The sequence below is a fragment of the Chiloscyllium plagiosum genome, unplaced genomic scaffold (assembly GCF_037043375.1).
Source record: "Chiloscyllium plagiosum isolate Xiang-an unplaced genomic scaffold, Cpla_swu_hap1 HiC_scaffold_2, whole genome shotgun sequence".
Taxonomy (NCBI): domain Eukaryota; kingdom Metazoa; phylum Chordata; class Chondrichthyes; order Orectolobiformes; family Hemiscylliidae; genus Chiloscyllium; species Chiloscyllium plagiosum.
In genome coordinates this window covers 74414185-74435845 of record NW_028270140.1, presented here as the reverse complement: position 1 = coordinate 74435845, position 21661 = coordinate 74414185, and the positions used below count along the sequence as shown (strand labels likewise).

The following is a 21661-nucleotide window of genomic DNA, read 5'->3' as shown; positions in this document are numbered from 1 at the left end:
GGTTTTTGGTTATTACATGAACAGGTTATGTAATACCATGATCAAGTACAACACTTCCATGATACAAAAAGATATTGTTAAACCTCTAGCTATATATCTGCAGGATCCTATGTGATGCACAAATTGATCCTTCTCCAAGCCCATGGATTCAAATTTACATTCTCTTGATAGGTTACATTGGCATGTTCTTTCAGTATTATCTGCAGAGGCTCTCCTGCTCTCCCGCCCTGCTGTTAGACTGTGAGTTAGTTGTATTAACGATGGTCTGGGATAGTAGTTCTGATCCGACTGTTATGTCCTCACTCTGGACCTTTTATGGCTGAAAGTGCACATTCTGTGAATCAGGTTTGTGCTGGAGATTCATACTAACTCAAGGACTCGACTGGTATTTCTGAACAAATCCTACCACTATTTCTTAAGCTTCACTTTGCCCTTCCATTCAGGGTTTGCCTGGTCTTCAAGGGGCTATGTGATGCTACCAACTAAAACTTTCTAAGCTCTCCTTACAGACATGCATGCATAGAAACAAATAGGGTAAATAGAGGTCCAAAATCTGGAAAATTAGCTAACTGAACTTTGCTTCCCAGATCGCATGTTGAGGTGATCCTTTTGTGAGCCTGGTCTTTGCTGTTCAGTAGTCTTTCTCTGAATGCTTCTACTGATTTGTAACAGGCACAGAGTATATGGTTCACTTGGAATATTTCAATTCAAGAGTAACAGTTCACAGCAATGCCTGTAGGAAAGATAACTGGTTTGTCAGATATCCCACAGGAGCTTGGCTGGATAGATAATTTTTTTTATTTTTGCTGAGATTGTAATTGACTAAAGCATGCACTGTACAAGTCCTTTGTTTTAAGAATAAAACAAAACAACTGTTTATCAACAACAGAAATGAAGATGGGCTGGGGGAAGAAAACCTATCCTTTATTAAAAGAACTGATTCAAAGATTTTTAAATACGAGAAATAACTAAGTACAGTACAGCTTAAAAGCATTGCTGAGATTCTAAGAAATTGCAGTTACCAGAACACAGCAAGACCCAGCCCTGCTCATTTCCAAGGGGTCTTTTTTTTTTGTTTGTTTCAATTACTTCAAGTGCGAAGTATTAAAATTTCAACTGATCAGTTAAAAGAAGTGGATTTAAGCTTAGTTTAAAAACCTGCCTCAGGTATAGTATAGTTGAAGGAAGGAAACTATCAGGAGCATAAAAATAATTATGAAAATTTATTAATATTTGAACAGATCAATTGAAATTTTAATGCTCCTGATAGTTTCCTTCCTTTAGCTAGACTTTACCTGAAGCAGGTTTTTAAACTTTAAGCTTAAATCCACTTCTTCACTGGTTGTATCCCCAACACTTCAGTCACTTTTATTTTGTGTATGTTATGGCCCAGGTAGATTGAAAACAGCTACTAGTGGGGAGAATCTAGTTTATAAAAATCTTCCAAAAGGCCATATAAACAACAACCATCAACTTACCTCAGTCCACGTTTGTCAACTCTTCCAAAAAAAAAATGAGGATTGTCAGGCATGATCTCTCCTTTGTGGATCAATGCTGACTCTCCCTGATTAATTGAAATTTTTTGAGGTGATCCTTGATTATAGACGAGCAAGAGGGGAATAATGTTTTTGACCTTGACCTCTACTCAGTCTACATGTGTTATGTATGCTGACCGTTGGTAGAAGTGACCATGCTTGCTCCATATATGGTCGAGAGTGTTTTGCTGGGAAAGCACAGGTCAGGCAGCATCCAAAGAGCAGCAGAATCGACATTTCGGGCATAAGCCCTTCATCAGGAATGAGACTTGTGGGCCAGGGCTGGGAGATAAATGGTAGGGGAGGTGGGGTTGGGGGCATGATAGCTGAGAGAGCAATAGGTGGATGACGGTGAGGGAGAAGGTGCTAGTTGGGGGGGGGGGTTTCGATTGAAGCTGAAATGAAATGAGTTAACTTGCTTCCACTCCTCAGGTTTGCTACTTTTAATAGAAACTTTAGATACTGTTCGGATCTGATACTGTTCTTTGTTTATTTTGGTTGGGCCACTTTTCTTGTTCTCTCACCTGAAAGGAATGTATAATGCTTGCAATTTAGGACCCTAATTTTGGATTGGACTACTTCATTTTCATAGCCAGTGAAGAATTCTTCTCGTTCCATGGTCACTTTGCTTTAGGGAACTTTGACGATTATTATTTAAATCCTTCCCATTGTACTAAATCAAATCTAAGATAGCCTGCACTCTAGTTGGTTTCTTGATGTATTACTGTAAAACACCATCTTGTGTACACTCGGGAATTCACTTGCCAAGTATTATTAATGTTGTTTGTCCAGTCTTTTTGGATTAAAATCCTTCATGATTACACTAGTACCCTTGTTGCCTACATCACTAATTTTTTTTTGTTTTAGTACTATCTCCTATCTCTCCAGTAATATGAGAAGCCTATGAACAACTCCCACTAATGTTTTACAATGCTTGTTGCTTCGTAGCTTTACTCCATTTGATTCCTCGTGTAGATTCCTCTGCTGATATCCATTTTTCCCTGTTGCATTTATTTCACCGAACAATTTTCCTTTTTTGCCTGTCCTTCCTAAAAATAGAATATTCCTGAATGTTCAGTTCCCAGCCTTGATTATCCTTAATGTCGTCTTAAGTACAATGACATTCTATCGGTTTATAGCAATTGTGCTGTTAATTCATCGACTTTATTGCAGATGCTCTGCATTCGGATACAGTTATAACTTTCACTGTTTGCTTTTAGTCGTTTGGTAGTGCAGAATTTGAGTATTCTTGGGCAAAGGAGGCACCTTTCTTTTTGCGTCAAACATGTTTGTCTGCACTCATCACAACCAATGTTCCCTCTAATTATTTTTCTTTATGGAAATGCAGACCTCCAAGGTCCACATATGACAGCAACTTCCAAAACTGGAGCCCAGTTCTGTGATCGCATGCCGATTGCAGTGTGTGGAACCTTGGAGCTTTAGAGGGATTGTTGATCGGTTTTGCAAGATTACAGTTTCAAGAGGCAAACCAGTATTTATGCTGCATGAAAGGAGAATGTTAATTGGTATGCAGGTAGGCTCTGGTAGAAGATTGGTGAGGTCCTTGAAGCAACTACCAATCACAGTATTCAACTTCCTTATTGCGTACTATGGCTGTATTTACTGTTAGTCCTTTGCCTTCCACTGAATCTTGTACTTTCTAGATTATGTTTTCCACTTTTCTTTCTCATTATTGTCTCTCTGCCCTCCTCTTGCGCTGCTGCTGTCATTTGGGGCTAGCTAGACCTACAGCTAGGAAGAGAGATGCATGATTTTTATATAGGATCAACTGGGTGAATGGGGGGGGGGGGGGGGGGGGGGGGGGGGGGAGGGAATGAGTACAGATGGTGTGCGGCTTCAAATGAAATCAAGGGAGGCAGAGCACCATAAATATCTTGCATTGATGGTGACGGAAACCCCTTGCCTGTCCCCCCTAAATGTGCAATCTCCTACATTTACCCTGTACTGTTCTTTCCTTTATGGCCCTTGCCCATTAACTCAACTCTAAGGTGTCCTCACTTGTAGCAGTTCACAACTGAGAGCTGGTTTTGAAGTGACACAGCTCAAGATATCTGCAATTCTATTTTCTTCTATTCACCCATCCATCTATTCAGTGTACCTGTGGGATGGCCATCTTCTGGAAAGTACTACTTGGGAAGTTCTCAACTCCTGTCATGTTCCACACAATTTCTAGCTGCCCCCAAGCTTGGAAACTTGAGCTTGAGCTGAAGCAATTGGAGATCACTCCTTAGTCATGATTACCATCCAAGATAAGATAATGAGTATTGAAGCTCCAACATGATTCAGGAATTTCAAGCAACACTGTTGATCCGTAATCTTATAAACAAAAGTGATGTATCACAAACAAGGCTGGAGTGTTTTCAGTTCTGGTTGAAGGTGGGTGCAGAGTAGATATGTAAAACTAGCTGGTGAAGCTTTTAAAAAAAAATGTAGTGTATCTTTCTGACACCTCTACACCAGAGGTTTGTTAGAGTAAAGGCTTTTGGATCTCCATATTTTTAGCATATGCTGATATTTATCTGGTTAGGGCAAGATGATTCTGCATCTTCCATTAATTCTGCTCACCAACTGTTCAGTGGAGCTGTTCTTTGGTAATTTTTTCTGATTGCTAGGCTGTATTGCTTTGGTTAATCTTAACCGTTTGCTATCCACCTCTATAATGCAGGAACTTTAACTCAAGTTATTTTTTTTGGACCTGCTTCCTAAATTTTCTGTCTAGTTTGTTTAGCTGCACTCTCCAGATTTGTTATGTTTTAAAATAGGATCTTGCTCATTTGGTTGATCAATGAATTCCAGTTTTACACTCCTCTTGGTCAGGGGCTGTGGTGGCAGTGTCCGCACCTCTGAGCCAGAGGGCTTGGATTCAAGTCCCACCTGCTCCAGAGGTGTGTAGTAACATCCCTGAATGGGTTGATTTAGAGAATATCTACCCTCTTTTGGTCTGAGTTTTCTTTTTGTTTTTGTGTGTCTGCGTTCTTTCCTCTCTCTTTTAGGGAATGTTCCAACAAACTGGGGACAGTGTTCCTCAGTTGACTTTGGCTGGGTGAGGTATCTCCCCAACCAGCTGTTTTGTGTGAAAGTACTTCTGGTTCTCATTTAATTTTAAGAATGTGTATTCTATTGCATTTTGAGTCATTTTCTCCTCCTTTTTAAAAATGATGGGCCTCCCTGAACCTTTCTTACCTTCATCAATTTCCCCCATTTGCAAATAGCCATTGCCTCAGAATTGTAATTTCCTTTTCTGGCTCCTCTTTTGTGAACAGTGAATGTAAATTTACCCCTTCTAACACAGAATTCATTTATCCCCAACATTGCATTGTAAATAGCAGGCCCACAACTTCAGTGACCTCATACTGGTTTAGCAGAAGGGTTCCTTGAGAGTCTCATTCTTTTGCTAGCAATTTCAAAGCTAAAATAAACAGATTAGTACTCAATTAGGGAATCCAGCGTTACAGGGATGAGGCAGGAAAGTGGATTTGAGGATTATCAGATTAGCCATGACCTCATTGAATGGTAGAGCAGACTAGATGGGCTGAATGGCCTACTTCTCATGGTCTAATTATCTCAACACTCTCTCATAACTGGTTTCTATTTTACATGCCTATATCCAGCAGTTGAACATTGCTGGGCTATCAGTGTACATTTAATCAGGCTATTTCTTGAATGGTTAAAAATTTGTCTGTAAGTTTCAGGCACTAAATTAAACTGAGGATAGTTTTCTCTTTAATGTCAACTAAGCAGCTGAAGTCTCCTCAGAAAGCATAACTTAATCATCTTATGCCTTGATTGTCAACCTGCTTTGCAATAAGAATCTAAGCTTTTGCCAGGCAAACAAAATGGCAAAGCTTTTTATATGAGAAAATGTAAATGCCTCTGTCCTCTTCCAAGATTGGGATTCTTTTGGACAAATTTTAAATAGGTCTGCACTTTGACTTGAATTGGTTGCAACTCTTTTATCTGTATCTTCACTGGGTTGAGTCAGGCTATTTTTAAAATTTTATCCTTTTTCTTCTCACCTTTTCTTTTCCTCTTTTGAAATGCTGTTTCTTGATCTCTATCTCCTTTTGTTTTTCACACTCCTCCGTATCTCTTTCTTCCCCCCTCTTTCATTGAATACGAGCTCCAGTCTCTTCTGTATCAGCTGAACCTTTGCTAACTTGAGCTTTGTTTGTTTACATTGTTGACCGTAGTTCTTTGACTAAATGTCAAGATTGCAAGCCACTAGTCTCTAAATTTCATACTTTTTAGTTTTTGATCCAAGTTCTATTTCCAAATACCTAGTCATACCTTTCATTTTATCAATGGACAAAGTCTGTAAGGTATTCCAAGTTCTTTTCCACTCTTAAAAATATACTAACTGGGAAATGATGTTGCTTTTGGTTACAACCCTCTATGCTATCTCCGCTCATTTAATTCTGGTGTGATTTCTTTAATTTTAATTTATGCACCATTATCTTAAGAAACCATTGGAACTAAAGACTGATAAGCCTGGAGCTGACAGGTTGCATCCAAGGATTTTTAAGAACATAGCTACAGAGCTAGTGGTTGCACAGGTAGAATCTTCCAGGAATCCTTAGTTTCTGGAAAATTCCTAGAGGATTGGAAAGCTGCCATTATAACTCCCTTCAAAAAGGTGAGAAATGGTCAACTATAGGCCAGTTAGCTTAACATATCATGGGAATATGTTCGAGTCTATTATAAGGCATGTAAAAACAGAGCAATTGGAGGTATACTATATAATCAAATAGTTAACATGACTTCATGAAGTGAAAATCATGCTTGGCTAAATTATTAGAATGAAAACTGAAAATGTGTTGCTGGAAAAGCGCAGCAAGTCAGATAGCATCCAAGGAACAGGTGAATCGACGTTTCGGGCATAAGCCCTTCTTTAGGAATGAGGAAAGTGTGTCCAGCAGGTTAAGATAAAAGGTAGGGAGGAGGGACTTGGGGGAGGGGCGTTGGAAATGCGATAGGTGGAAGGAGGTCAAGGTGAGGGTGATAGGCCGGAGTGGGGTGGGGGCGGAGAGGTCAGGAAGAAGATTGCAGGTTAGGAAGGTGGTGCTGAGTTCGAGGGATTTGACTGAGACAAGGTGGGGGGAGGGGAAATGAGGAAACTGGAGAAATCTGAATTCATCCCTTGTGGTTGGAGGGTTCCTAGGCGGAAGATGAGGCGCTCTTCCTCCAACCGTCGTGTGGCTATGGTCTGGCGATGGACAAAGGGGCATTTTCAGGATTGCAACTATAACTAGTGTTGGGCCACTTTTAATGACTTGAATGAAGAAAGTATTGTCAAATTTGCAGATGACACAAAACTTAGGGGGATGGCAAGTAGCAAGGTTGATGGATTTCACAGAAATAGTCAAAATTATAGACACAATAACAAAAATCTTTGTCAGTGAAATATAGTATGGGAAAATGTGAGATCATGCACTTTGGCAAGAAGAATAGAAGAGCTGCCTGTTTCTTACTAGAGGCTGAAAAAAGCTGTAACACAAAGAAATCCCATTCTTCTATAATCTGGATTCCAGAATTACGCTATTTCTTTTTTTTTGGGGTGTAATCAACTTTTTACACAGCTCCAGCAAAACCTCCTTGCTCTAAACTCTTTGCCTCTGTTAATAAGGGCTTGTATACTGTCTTAACCACTTGTCTAGCTATCTTAAGAGGTTGACGGACCTGCACACCAAAGTTTCCTGATCCTTGGTGTTTCTCTGGATTCTACCATTCATCTTGTAATTACTTGCCTTAGTTGACCTGCCTAAGTGCATCACATCAGTTTCTTACATGTTTGAATTTCATATACCATTGATCAACCTAACCAGACCTATATCCTCCTGTGGGCACTGAGAGGCAGAAGTACTAACCACTGATCACTGTGCTGCCCACTGTATTGACCTTTTGGAAGTTTGGCTGTTCATCTCCCCTGTTAAACATTCCTTCTGGATCCCACCCCTCTGCCACGTTAGTTTAAACTTTCCCAAAAAGCACTAGCAAGCTTTCCAGTATAGATATTGGTTTCGTTCCTGTTTAGATGCAACCCATCCATTTTGTACAGTCCTACTGCCCCAAAAAGTGGTCCCAGTGTCCCAGAATTCTAAAGCCCTCCCGTTTGTACCATCTTTCCTATTTCTATATTCTGAGCACATGGCACTAGTGGTAATTCAGTGATTTTTGTTTGGGTCCTGTTTTTCAATCTGTTTTTCTAGCTCCCTAAATTCAGCTTGCAGGACCTTAACCACTTCCGTTTTCTACCTCTGTTGGTACCAATCTTTTTTTTTAAAAACGACTTCACAGGATGCGGGTGTCATCGTCCAGGCCGGCATTTGATATCCATGCAAATTTGCCCAGCGGGTAGTTAAGTACCACCCATATTGTGGGTCTGGAATCATGTGTAACCCAGGCTAAGAAGTTTACTTCCTTTTAAAGGGCATTAGTGAAAACCGACACTTGTTTCATGTACTACATTAGACTTCTAATTCCACGAACTGTCATGATAGTTTGAAGTCGGGTCCCCAGACATTACCTTCATTAATAGGCTAGTGTTAATGCTACTAAGTCATCAGCTCTCTTTTACATACCACAATCTGTTTGTTTGCCCTGTGGTTGTTCAGTGGACCTGTAGTCTTTGGTGGTCACAGAAACACCTGTCAGTACCCCTTGCCTTTTAGGTCTCCTTGTCTAAGGAAAGGTGTTTGGCATTTTAAACACTCCAGTGAAGATTCATTAGGTTGATCGTGGAAATGGAAGTTTTTGCTTCTGAAGAGATGTTGAGCAGGTTGGGTTTGTACTCCATTAGAGTTAAGAATGAGAGGAATCTTTTGAAGCATAGATTATTTGGGGCCTTGACAAGGTAAATACTGAGAGGTTATTTCCCCTTGTGGGTTAGTTTAGGAACAGAGGGCATAAATTTGAAGTAAGACGTTGGTCAATTATGACAGAGGTGGAGGAATGTCTTTTGGAGGTCTGTGGAATTCTTTACCACAGTGGATTGCAGAACCCGAGAGAGTTTTAATCAATAAGGGATTTGAGGGTTGTGGTGATGAGGCACGAAAATGGAGTTGAGAAATATCAGAAAATCTGTGATCTCATTGAAGAGCAGAGCGGGTTTAGTGAGCAGAATGGTCTACTGTGCTCCCTGATTGTTAAGGTTGTCATATTTTCTGCTGAGGCATGAAGCTCTGGAAGACTCTACCAATGCTTCACCGCTTTTAAGAAGCACTTTTTTAAAGCTTACCTCTTTGGCCAATGTTTTGATCAGTTGACCTAGTATTCTCATTGTGTGAATTGGTGTTGTTGAAAGGAGATATCAAAGAAGTCTTGAGTCCTGTGATTTGCAACACGATCAACCTTTTATTTGGAGTTCCTAACCAATGCATTGAGAGGTTCCTTTCCAGGTCACTGACTTCCCCAGCCAAATACAGCATTTTTATACATTTTGTTATAATAATTGCATGCAACATGAATATCATTGTGAGCCACATTGCCCCAATCTGCATATCCAATTCTGTACACATTATCAATGATGGGCAACTCTATGGACTGCCCTAGGTCCTCTCATGATGTTTACACTTTATCATCTTTCTTTGAGATGTATTGTAAGAGCCTAATCACATTCCAATACTGACAATTATATTCCTTCTCAGACATTTGCAAGCTGCATCTCATTGATTGCCAATAACCTGTATACTTACCACCAAGAAGTCTTGAAATACTGTATTGCAGTTTATATTCCCTACTGATCTTAGTACAGAAGATTAGAAAAGATGTTAATTTCTACCAATTGTTATGAAGTCTTTAAGATCAATTCTAATATAAAGATATTACAGTTCTGTAACAAGGCTGGCAAATTGGGGCAGCCTCTCTCTCTCTGTCTCTCTCTCACCTGATCTTCTGAGATCAAACAAACAATTTCTTGCAGCTGCAGTTTATAACCTCTGCTATTTGCATGCTCTAAGTTGGGTTTAAACCAGGTGGTTAATTCGTGGATAAAATTTACTGTCTCTATGCTAAATGTTTTTCATACTTATTTTCTTTAATTAATAAGACTGTGTGTTTATTTGAATTCAATCATTTTACAGCTTAACCAAGTCATTCAAAGGAGCTTGTTTTAGATCCTTAAAATTCAATAGGATATTACTTCTGTCCTTTGGAAGTAAGGATCTGAACTTCAGATACAATTGCTTATTTCTTCACAGTTGCAATGACTGTTCTTTACAACTTTTCTGTAATTCCTGCCATGCATTGGTGCTCTTTTAGAGGTTATCTGTTTACACAATTTGCTTTTTCTGTCCTGGTTGACTGAGTAGGAATTTTCTTTATTGCCTACAGCTATCTGCTTAAAGGAATTCAGTTACACCCCTTAATGTTGGTTTGTAGGTTTGCATTTCTAATTTGCAATTCCCTTAAATACAAAATACTGTGGGATTAGACTTTTTTCTTCTACATTTTTACTAAATAACAAACTTGGGAGGCTGGTTAGTGTATATGTATCCCTCATCCTTTCAAGGGTATTCTTTATCAAAATGTTTTAGTATTTAGAACTGCTTGTATACCGAAAATCTGATTAAATTGCCCTGTCTTTTCTCACTGGGATCCTATTTTGATTCCCATGGGATCTTGCATTACCTTATCCTGCAACTTTGTACGAAGACCACAAGTCTGGCTGTGAATGTCTGTTATATGTAACTGCTGATCCCCTATTAGGCCATTTTATGTAAACATTGGTCACCAGCAGCTGCAATAGGTATCATGGTTTATAATGTTTTGTTTTGTCATGGTTGAGGGTATGTTTGTCGAACTGGGAAGTTGTTTTTAAAGATGTTTTGTCCCCTCTCTAGGTGACATCTCTGCTTTGGTGCCTCCTTTGGAGCGCTGCTGTACTGTCTCTTGAATATTTTTCTTTGGCTCTATTTCTGCTTCCGGTTGTCGGTTCCAGTTATTCGTTGTAGTGGCTGGTACACTGGGTCCTGGTTAATGTACTTGTCCATGGATGAGTGCCATGCTTCTAGGAATTCTCTGGCTGTCCACTGTATGGCTTGTCCTATGATCGTGTGTTGTCCCAGTTGAATTTGTGGTCCTTGCCATCTGTGTGTATGGCTCCTAGGGGTTGTGTTCGTGTATGTGGATTGTTGTTGTCTGCCTGTTTGTCCTATATGGTGTTTTGTGTAGTCTTTGCATGGAAGTTTGCAAATTACATTAGTCGTGCACATGATGAGTAATGGGTCTTTTTGTCCTGGTGAGTTGTTCTCTGTGTGGCTGTTGGTTTATGGGTTATCCTGAATCCCAGTGGTCGGAGATGTCTCGCTGTCAGTTCCGTGATGTTACTACCACAGGGACGCAAAACCAGCAGACTTCCTAGCTGCACTAGAATGTACACTCAGAACTAACTGACTAAACAAAGCGACACCGCAAACGGTCAGACCAATGTACCCTCGCTATCAAAGAAAAGACAATTGAACAACCTCAACACCAAAGAGACAAGCCCTAAAAAATTCAAAAATGACAGGAACATAATTATAGTATCAGTAGACAAGTGCAGAATGATGGTTATCATGGGCAAGACCCCATGTACAGTATTCAGAAAGTGGAGAAACCACTTGCAGATCCTGTCACCTACCTGCAGAGAGAGTTTGACCCCACACTACAGCTAACCAACACAATAAACAACACAATGGAACTTGCAAAAAAAAAGGACTAATAACCAGAATCGACCTACAAAGGATGAAACCAGAAAGCAACAACACCCCAAGATTTTAGGGATTACCCAAAGTACACAAACCAGACATTCCATTCACCCATTGTGGCACTCCTGGGAAAGCCATCACTTAAAGTGGCAAAAATGAAATCTAAACTTTGGATCAGCGGATCCAAACACTCCACAATAGTCACAGGAATTCCTAGACAACATCAAGAACATAAACATAGATGAGGATGAAGAAATGGTCGCATTTGATGTAATGGCACTGTTTACTTCAATTGACAAAACTCTAGCCAGAGAGACAATAGCCAACCTCCTGGACAAGCAGAACAGAGAACACGATGGGAAAACCAATCAATAAGGACTGCATACGCAAACTACTAGACCCGTGCTTGATGGCGCACTTTATAGTCAATAACCAAATGTATGAACAGATCAATTGGATACCTCACGGACTCTTCCATCTCTGGGCTCATAGCAGAAGCAGTGATGCAGAGATTGGAACAAACAGCCCTATCACAAAATCCAACTCAAAATCTGGATCAGATATGTAGATGACACCTGTAGATATCATTAAGACAAATGGAGAACACACCGGATCACCAATACCATACTCACAGGGACCAGATTTATGAGAAAGGAGGAAATCAACAATCCAACTCCCATTCCTGGATGTGATGGTACAAAGAACACAGAATAGTGAATGCACTACAAGTGTACAGGAAAGCCACACATTGACCAGGTCCTGAATTACAACAACAACCACCACCCAAACATACACGAAAATCTGCATTAGGACTCTGTTCAAAAGGGTTACAACACTGTAGCAACCCCCCGACCTGCAAAGAAGAAGAAGACCTCTACAGAGTCTTCTCCAAGAACAGATATCCCCACAACTTCATCTACAGATGCCTAACAGACAAAAAACAAGATGAGGACATAGAGTCGTAGAGATGTACAGCATGGAAACAGACCCTTCGATCCAACCTGTCCATGCCGACCAGATATCCCAACTCAATCTAGTCTCACCTGCCAGCACCTGAGCCATGTTACCTTACAGAAACATCTTGGAACTGACAGCCAGCCTTCTTGACCACTGGGATTCATGACAGCCCATAAACCGACAGCCACACTCAGACAACAACTCACCGGGCCAAAAGACCCTATACCCATTTCAAGACCATTGTAATTTACAAGATTCCATGCAAAGACTGCATGAAACGCTATATAAGGCAAACAGGTAGACAACTAACAATCCGCATCCACGGACACCAACTAGCCACTAAATTCCATGACCAGCTGTCCTGAGTAGCCATTCATATAGATGTCAATGATCACAAATTCAACTGGGACAACACCACAATCATAAGACAAACTAACCAGAGGATAGCCACACAATTCCTAGAAGCATGGCACTCATCTACAGGCAAGCACATTGACGTGGGCTCAACATACTGGCCACTGCAATGAACAGCTGGAACTGGCAGAAATGCAACCAAATAAGTTCCAAGAGAGTGTGTGTGTGTGTGTGTGTGTGTGTGTGTGTGTGTGTGTGTGTGTGTAGCAGTGCTTCACAGGAGGCTCCAAAGCACAGAAGATCTTACCTAGATAGGGGAGGAAACGTCTGGTGAACTTCCCAGCTCAGCGAACATACCCACAACCATGACAACCAACACCCGAGCTACCAATCTTTATACAAACCTTGATTTTTTTTTTATTTTAAGGTACTTGAGTAAATATGACATTTCACTTCAGCTATTTTTTTGTTCATCCAGATTATCTTCCTCAAGTTTTTTGGCTCAGTATAGTTTGTACAAGGTCTTGATTTAGGTATTAATTACCAAAATCATTTCCTTGACCATTTAGTGGTCAGTAAATGACCAAAAGACTGCAACAGAATTTACTCCCTTTACGCTTATTTTAAAAAAAAATGCTAATCCACAAAGTGTTCTTTGGCTTTTGCTCTTATCCAGCCTGTGGTATTTTATAGGGCATCTGTTGTCTGTGAACAGGGAAAGAAACAGCAAAAATCCTCAACACAATCAAAACCAATTTGAAATGATTTACAACAAAATAGTCTTCTGAAGGCAAATGATCTCAACTTGGTAAGGTGAAAGATCCTTATTTTTTTTCCCTATGGGCTATAGGTCTCACTGGTAAGGTCAGCATGTAAAATTCCCTCATAGGCAGGACAAATTCCATCTCGATAATTGTCTTGCTATCTGTCCATTCTTTATTTAAGAATCAGTAAACTGATGAAAGGCATCATTATCTGTGCCTGCAAACAACATTTGCTCCTCAACAGCCTGTTCACTAATGCTCAGTAGGGTTCTGTCAGGATCAGAAAATCACCCCACGCCTAAGAGTCCTCATCCCTCTATTTTGTTGCTCTTGTACCCTTCTGCAAACATCACCCACTTATCTTTTTTTTAAATTGTCATATGATGTTTGGCAATTGCATTTGTATAGTTAGGCTTGTGGATTTATCAAGTATAAAATCAAAATGGAAACTCTCTGCTTTTCAAATGTTAAGGAGGCGAATAGGCACTCTGCTTCTGAAACAAAATTGAATTGAGCAGTCAGGTGATTTCTTCCTGCTAATATACATGGATCAGCACCATGTCTTGGAAACTAACCGGCATGTTCAAGCTTGCATGCAAGCCATGACATTAAAATGCAAATTTCATTTTCAGACATTTAACTGAGAATCCATTAAAATCAAACTGATCTCTGCTGTTGGGTTAATGATTCCACTGTAAATACTGTAGAAATTTGATCGCAATTGATTTGAGACTTGCTGGCTTCTGAATGGCTGTGACAAAACACTCTTATTGTTAAATATGAAAATAAATCGAACTAAAAATTGAACTATCAACATTGTTTCAATGGGCAGATATAAAATGTGATTTATCACTTTTTTATTTTTAACAAGATATTTTTAGTAGCAGCATTCCAGAACAGTGAAGGAATAGAATCTTACCTAAACTCCTATCAGGTGCTCCATTAACCATAGAGACTCGCCATTGCTGACTGAGTAACCTAGCTGCTTTTTCTTTTGCTAGAGGGCTTTGACTGCATCCTGACTGGAGTGAAGCAGCAAGCCACTTCAAATTGATCTTCCTTAACCTCTCTCTCTCTCTCTCCCTTTTTTTTAAAGTGGACAGGAAAGGGAACCATTGGCCTACACCTTTGTAGGGAGCAACTGACAGTGAAATTTTGCATTTAAGACCCAAGCATATAGTATCTTCAGAACTACCACCATTTTTGCTTTGATGCCAGAATACACTTAGTGTTTAGTGATAAGCTTTTAGCTGCCTTTTTCAAAACTCAAGAGAAAACATGCCATTTACCCATCAGAGTCATAGAGTTATAAAACACTAAAACAGAGACTTCAGTCCAACCTGTCTGCATGACCAGACATCCCAATCTGACCTAGCCCCACTTGCCAGTATTTGATCCACTTCTCTCTAAATCTTTCCCATTCATATACCCATCTAAATGTCATAATTGTACTTGCCTCCACAACTTCCTCTGGTAGCTCTTTCAATACATGTAGCACCCACTGCTTAATAAAGTTACCCCCTCAGATTCTTTTTGAAATCTTTCCCTTCTCACCTTAAGTCTATGCCCTTTAGTTTTGGATCCTGCTGACCCTCACATCCCCAACATTAGGAAAATGAAGTTTGGCCATTCACCCTGTTGCGTCTGCCCTTATATTCAGCTAAGTACTGTGAATCGATTCTTAATAGTGATAAATATACTTTTATCTATTTCAATGCGACAATAACAAATACACTATAGACTAACAATTAACATTATAAATCTAAGACTTTGATTAAATGCCACCACACTAGATCTTGGCCTTGATCCACGTGGTGATGATCTTCTGGTGGTCCCAGGGTCGTCATCTCTTCACACTAGTTGGTCTTTTGTAAGTGTTCCTGTTCCCAAGGGTGGTGTTACGGTGATTCTTAAACCTGGCTGCTTTTGTGCTCCTTTTCTGAGGGTCATTGGTAGGAATCAAGGCTTGATCACCCTGAATGATTGGGTCCAATCAGGTATGGATGTGTTGATGAGATGATCCTTCAGCCTCCATTTCTGAAGGTGTGAGGGGTACCTAGGTTTCTAGCCTTTCACAAATAAGGGTAGTCCTTTTGTTGTGGAAAACAACTCAATGTTTTCTATTGTCCTGGGGATAGCCTGGTTCAATTGTACATTGTGTTGTCTGTAGCTGCAGTCTGTCTGGGTCTGTAGTTGGTTAATTTCAGTGGTTTTAGCACAGATACCCATAGGGTGGACAGTGAGAGCCTTTTTCCTCTAGTGATGGTGAGCACGAGGGGACATAGATTTAATTTGAGGGTGTGATACATAAAGGACAGGTGTCAGAGGTAGGTTCTTTACTCAGAGTAGTAAGGGCATGGAATGCCCTGCCTGCAACAGCAGTAGACTCACCAACTTTAAGGGCGTTTAAATGGTCATTGGATAAATATATGGGTAATAATGGAATGGAATAGGTTAGATGGGCTTCAGATTGGTTTCACAGATTGGCGCAACAGAGGGATGAAGGGCCTGTACTGTGCTGTAATGTTCTATGATACTTTTGGCCAGTGTTTGACTTGATTTGATTTCCCAGCATGCATTTTTTAAATCCGGTTTCTTCTAAGTCCATCATTTTTGAGCAGCCTGTCCGGCCACAACCATGCCCCTCGTGATTTTATAAACCTCCCTATAAGGTCGCCCCTCAGCCTCTAATGTTCTAATGAAAAAGGCCCAGCCTATTCAACCTCTAACTCAAAAACCCTCTGGTCCTGGCAACATCCTGTAAATTTTTTCTGCGCTCTCTCAAGTTTAACAACATTCTTCCTAGAGAAGAGTAATGAGAATCCTGAGGTATTCTAAAAGTGGCTTTAACAATGACCTGCACAGCCAATTCATGTGCTCCATGCACTGACCAATGAAATCCAGTATGCTAAATGCATTTCTTCACCACCTGGTTTACCTGCAACTCCACTTTCAAGCAACTATGAACCTATGCACCTAGGTCTGTTTGTTCGGCAGCAGTCCCCAGGGTTGTACCATTAATGGTGAGAGTCCTGCCCTGGATTGCCTTGCCAAAATGCAACACCACGCATTTATCTGAATTAAACCTCATCGGCCAATCCTCAGCTCATTAGCCCATCTGATCAATATCCTGTTGTACTCCTCCTTGCTATCCACTACATCACCTATTTCAGTGTCATCTGCAAACTTTCTAATTGTACCTCCTGTATTCCAATCCAAATCATTTATCATACTTGGGGGAATGTTTGCCGAGCTGGGAAGTTGATTTGTAGATGTTTTGACCCCTGTCTAGGTGACTTCTTCAGTGCTTTGGAGCCTCCTGTGAAGTGCCGCTGTACTGTCTTCTGGAATTTATTTGGTTCTGTTTCTGCTGCTTCTGGTTGTCTGTTCCAGTTGTTCATTGTAGTGGCTGGTATAGTCCAGGTCAATGTGCTTGTCTGTGGATGAGTGCCATGCTTCTAGGAATTCTGTGGCTGTCATCTGTTTAGCTTGTCCAATGATCGTTGTATTGATCAGCTGAATTTGTGGTCCTTGTCATCCTTTGTGTATGGCTACTAGGGACAGTTGATAGTGTTCTAGTTGATATTTGTGGATGTGGATTGTTAGTTGTTTGCTTGTTTGACTTATATAGTGTTCTGTGCAGTCTTTGCATGCAACCACCTGAACACGAGAAGCTGCATTTGGACTCTGTTCAAAAGGGCTACAACACACTGTAGCACTCCCGACCGACGAAGGGAAGAAGAACACTTCTACAGAGTCTTCATCAAGAAATGATATCCCTACAACTTCATCTGCAGATTCCTAACAGACAGACAACGTGACGAGGATGTGCCATGACTTAGCTTACTAGTCATGCGACCTTTTTATATATTTTTAAAAAAATGTCTTGGACCTGACAGCCAGGCTTCTCTGACCACTGGGATTCATGACAGCCCATAAACTGACAGCCACACTTGGATAACAACTCACCAGAATGAAAGATCCTATACTCATCATGTGCGAGACCAACATAATTTACAAGATTCCATGCCGGAAGCAGCAGGAAAGGCACTAAATAAATTCCATAAGACAAAATACAGCAGTGCTTCACAGGCGGCTCCACAGCACTGAAGATGTCATCTAGACAGGGGATGGAACGTCTGCAAATCAACTTCCCAGCTCAGCAAACATACCTACAACTATGCCAGCTGGCACCCAAGCTACAAATCTTTATGCAAACCTTGAAAATCATTTTTATAAATGATGAAATGCAGTGGACTCGGCACTGATCCTTGTGGCACGTTTGCTGGTCGCAGGCCTCCAGACTGAAAATGGACCTCTGTCACCGCCCTCTGTCTCCTGCCTTTGAGCCAATTTTGTATTCAATTGACTAGCTTCCCCAAGATCCCATGTGATCTAAACTTTCTAATCAGTCTATCATGTGGAACCTTTGTTGAACACTTGAAGTCCACAGATAATGTCTGCCACTCTCCCTTCGTCGATTTGTTACCTCTTCCAAAAAAAAACTTTCTCAAGTCACTGAGATGCGATTTTCCCCTGAACAAATCTGTTGAAGTCCTTGCCTTTCCAAGTTCATGCAAATCCTGTCCCTCCGAATCCCCTCCAATAATTTATGCACCACTGACGTAAGGCTCACCAGTGTATAGCTACCTGGCTTTTTCCTACCACCTTTCTTAAATAGTGACATCACATTAGCCAACCTCCAGTCTTCTAGCACCTTGCCTGTGACTGTTGATGATACAAATATCTTAAGGGGTCCAGCAACCTCTTCCCTAGCTTCCCACTAAATTCTGGGAAATGTGTGATCAGGACCTGGAGATTTATCTACCTTTTTGTATGTTTTAGATCTCTGCTGCAAAAGGAACTTTTTTGAACACTTCACTTTATTTTAACCTGGAAGCTGTAACTTTCAAAAACAGTTTTTTTAAAATGCATCTGCCTTGAGTAAGTTGAGAGATGGAGGAAGTAAGAGAGGATCCTGCTATGTTTCATTTGTTCGTAACAAAGTAAATGATCAAACTATCTGAGGCAAGAGTTGTCACCATCCATGACAGTATCTGTACTTTTACACGCTACTATTTGTTTGTGTGCATATGTGTGTGAGAGAGAGATTTGTAGCATCAAGAAATAATAGACCCTGACTCTGTTTTTGACTTTGGAGATGACTTGAAGTCAATATGTTTAACACACTCTCAACATCAGTCCTATCTGTCTTTTGGAGCCTATAAAACTCCTTATTGTCGCTACAAAGGAACAGGTATCTTATTATTCATCTTTGTAATGAAATAGAAAATGGTGTGTATAATCACGTTCCTATTTTAACGATGTTAAGTCTTTTATTTGACAGCAGCCCAATAGAGATTTTATTATACAAAATAAGTAAAATTTTGCTATTAATTCGAATAAAGAAATTCATTCAATCTTATCCTGCTGGGGCTTGATTATGTATTGCATTTAGATGTCTATATTGTTTCCTGATATTACTACTTTCCCCCTCAGGCTGCATGGTTTAATTTCTAATGAAAATTAAATTATTTATTTTTCACAGGAGATGTAGTTCTCAATAACCTGGAAATAAAAGAAAATGCGTTGGTAAGTAACTTTGTTTTTTAAATTTTGCAAATGATTTGATTGTACTTACTGTTTGATTTATAATAAAAAAACAAGCTGAAATTTAAATCCCCAATGTCGGAGAGGGATGAGGATGAAAACTTAGAGGTATATATTGTTAGTGAGGTCTCTACTGAATTGTCCTTTACCATTAGCTGGATGCTTGTTCATTCACCTATGAAGAAGAAACAAATGAGAAAGTAGGTCAGTTGTCTGCCAGGTCAAATGTTATTTGATGTATGATGCCATCATTGTAAGTCCTCGTCTGTCCACGTTTAATCCAAGGGCTGTAATAGCTTGAGGAACGGAAGTTCTGGCATAACTGAAATGGAGCAACAAGGAGCAGTTGTAAGCGCCAATTGGCAATACTTTATTTTTGGTTTACAATAGACTCTGTTAAAATTGATTTTTTTTTTTGCCTGTTCTTTGGGAACGCTTGCAGATTTGGTGTGATGTTTGGCATAATCTAGATCTCTCAAACTGACCAGTTTCATCAGGGCCTGAATGTTATTGGCCTTTGAATGTGAAAGGAAACTAGAATGGTGATTGAAGGATTTGCAGACCGGAAACTTGGGCGGCATGGTGGCACAGTGGTTAGCACTGCTGCCTCACAGTGCCAGAGACCTGGGTTCAATTCCTTGTTCAACTGTCTGTGTGGAATTTGCATATTCTCCCTGTGTCTACGTGGATTTCCTCCGGGTGCTCCGGTTTCCTCCCACAGTCCAAAGATGTACCGGTTAGGTGAATTGGCCATGCTAATTTGCCTGTAGTGTCAGGTGAAGGGGTAAATGTAGTGGAATGGGTCTGGGTGGGTTGCTCTTCGGAGGGTCGGTGTGGACTTGTTAGGCCAAAGGGCCTGTTTCCACACTATAAGTAATCTAATCTAATCTTAAAAAAAAGTCCAATTTGAGATTTGGCCAGTTCCTCTGGACCTATGTATTATTGGCCTTTTGGCCTTTGAATTGTGAAATTCCTGATAAATTTAATTTTGAAAGTATCAAAATTGTTTTGAGATGTCCAGCATCTGCATCAAGTTTTTTTTTTCTGAATCTGTCAAGCGTTTATATAAGCCTGTATAATGCGGTTAGTGTTTTGGGGCAATTACATTTGAAAGGAGATCCAACTGGTTTCTTTTCATTGTCCCCCTCTTCTGCCTGGCTGAATGTGTTCTCACTTTGAAAAGCATCTCCTCCTCATCACCCTTTTTCCAATCAAAAGCTATTGCTTTGAGTTTCTGCAAGAATCCTAGCCAAGCCCACCTTTTTGACACTCAAATTTAAAAGTGATAACTTCAATTTAAATGGGTTTCCTCAGTCCAAGGTGATTCCAGGAATTGTCTCATTGCTTATTCCTGGCATATTTAGGCCTCCTTCCTGATATCTTTCTCTCATGCGTTGACTTGTATCAGTCACTTCCTGTTCTTGCCATGAATTGGGAGTTTAATCAGTTTTTTGTTTCTGATTTCCATCTTTCTCTTAAATGCAACTGGTCCTTTTCTGACTCTTCTTATTTTTCCTTGATATTTCTTTATATTTCTGGAGAGAGGCATTCAAATAATAATTTATGTAAGGCTGGAGACTCTCTCAAGCTACCTTTGACTACACTTTTTCTCTTTTTTTTGTTTCCTATAAATGTTATCCTACTTTCCCTGAGATGACAATCAGTGGAGTGGTACGCTCTTTCTGTCTGAAGCGGAAGATCAGGGAGTAGTTGACTGTCTATGGTGACTACATTTGCAGGAAGTGTGTTTTGGTTGCAGCTTCTATCAGATCAGTTGGGGGCCCTGAGGAGCATATAGGAAGCAGCGTGTGATAGAGAGTAGCTTCAGAGTGGTGCAGTCAGGTAGATGGGTGATTGCTAGCAGGGGTCTGCTCTGGATATTTCCCTCTCAAACAAGTATACTGTGTTGGATACTTTCGAGGGAGATAGTGTGTCAGAGGAACATAGCAGTGGCAACCAGGTCTTTGACACCATGACTGGTTCTGCTGTTAAGTGGGATATAGAGTCATAGAGATGTACAGCATGGATACAGAACCTTCAGTCTAACTTGTCCATTCCGACCAGACATCCCAACCCAATTTAATCCCACCTGTCAGCACCCAGGCCATCTCCCTCAAACTCTTCCTATTCATATACCTATCCAGATACCTTTTAAATGTTTTGCAATTGTACCAGACTCCACTACTTCCTCTGGCAGTCTATTCCATACACGCACTACCCTCTGAATGAAAAAGTTGCCGCTTAGGTCCCTTGTATATCTTGCCCCTGTACTCTTAAACCTATGCCTTCTAGTTCTGGACTCCCCCACCCGAGGAAAAAGACCTTGTCTATTTACTCTATCCATGCCACTCATGATTTTATAAACCTCTATAAGGTCACCCTTTAGCCTCTCATGCTCCAGGGAAAACAGCCCTAGCCTATAGCCCCAACCTCTCCCTATAGCTCAAATCCTCCAACCCTGGCAAATTCATGTCAATCTTTTCTGAACCCTTTCAAGTTTCACAACATCCTTCCAATAGGAAGGAGACCATAATTGCATTCAATATTCCAAAAGTGACCCAGTCAATGTCCTGTACAACCACAACATGATCTCCCAACTCCTGCACTCAATACTCTGAACAATAAAGGAAAGCACACCAAATGCTGCCTTCACTATCCTATCTACCTATAACTCTACTCTCAAGGAGCTATGAACCTGCACTCCAAGGTCAGTTTGTTCAGCAACACTCCCTAGGGC

At 40.5% G+C, this 21661-nt stretch overlaps 1 protein-coding gene across 5 annotated transcripts in view; it reads left to right on the top strand.

Moving 5' to 3' along the window:
- Positions 1-21661, top strand: part of vps13a (vacuolar protein sorting 13 homolog A) — a 422990-nt gene that overhangs the window by 6947 nt on the left and 394382 nt on the right. For all 5 annotated transcript variants that reach the window (XM_043712521.2, XM_043712537.2, XM_043712528.2 and 2 more), the window contains exon 2: positions 18863-18906. In XM_043712521.2, coding sequence (XP_043568456.2) covers positions 18863-18906 — 44 coding nt within the window. The remainder of the gene's footprint in view (positions 1-18862; positions 18907-21661) is intronic.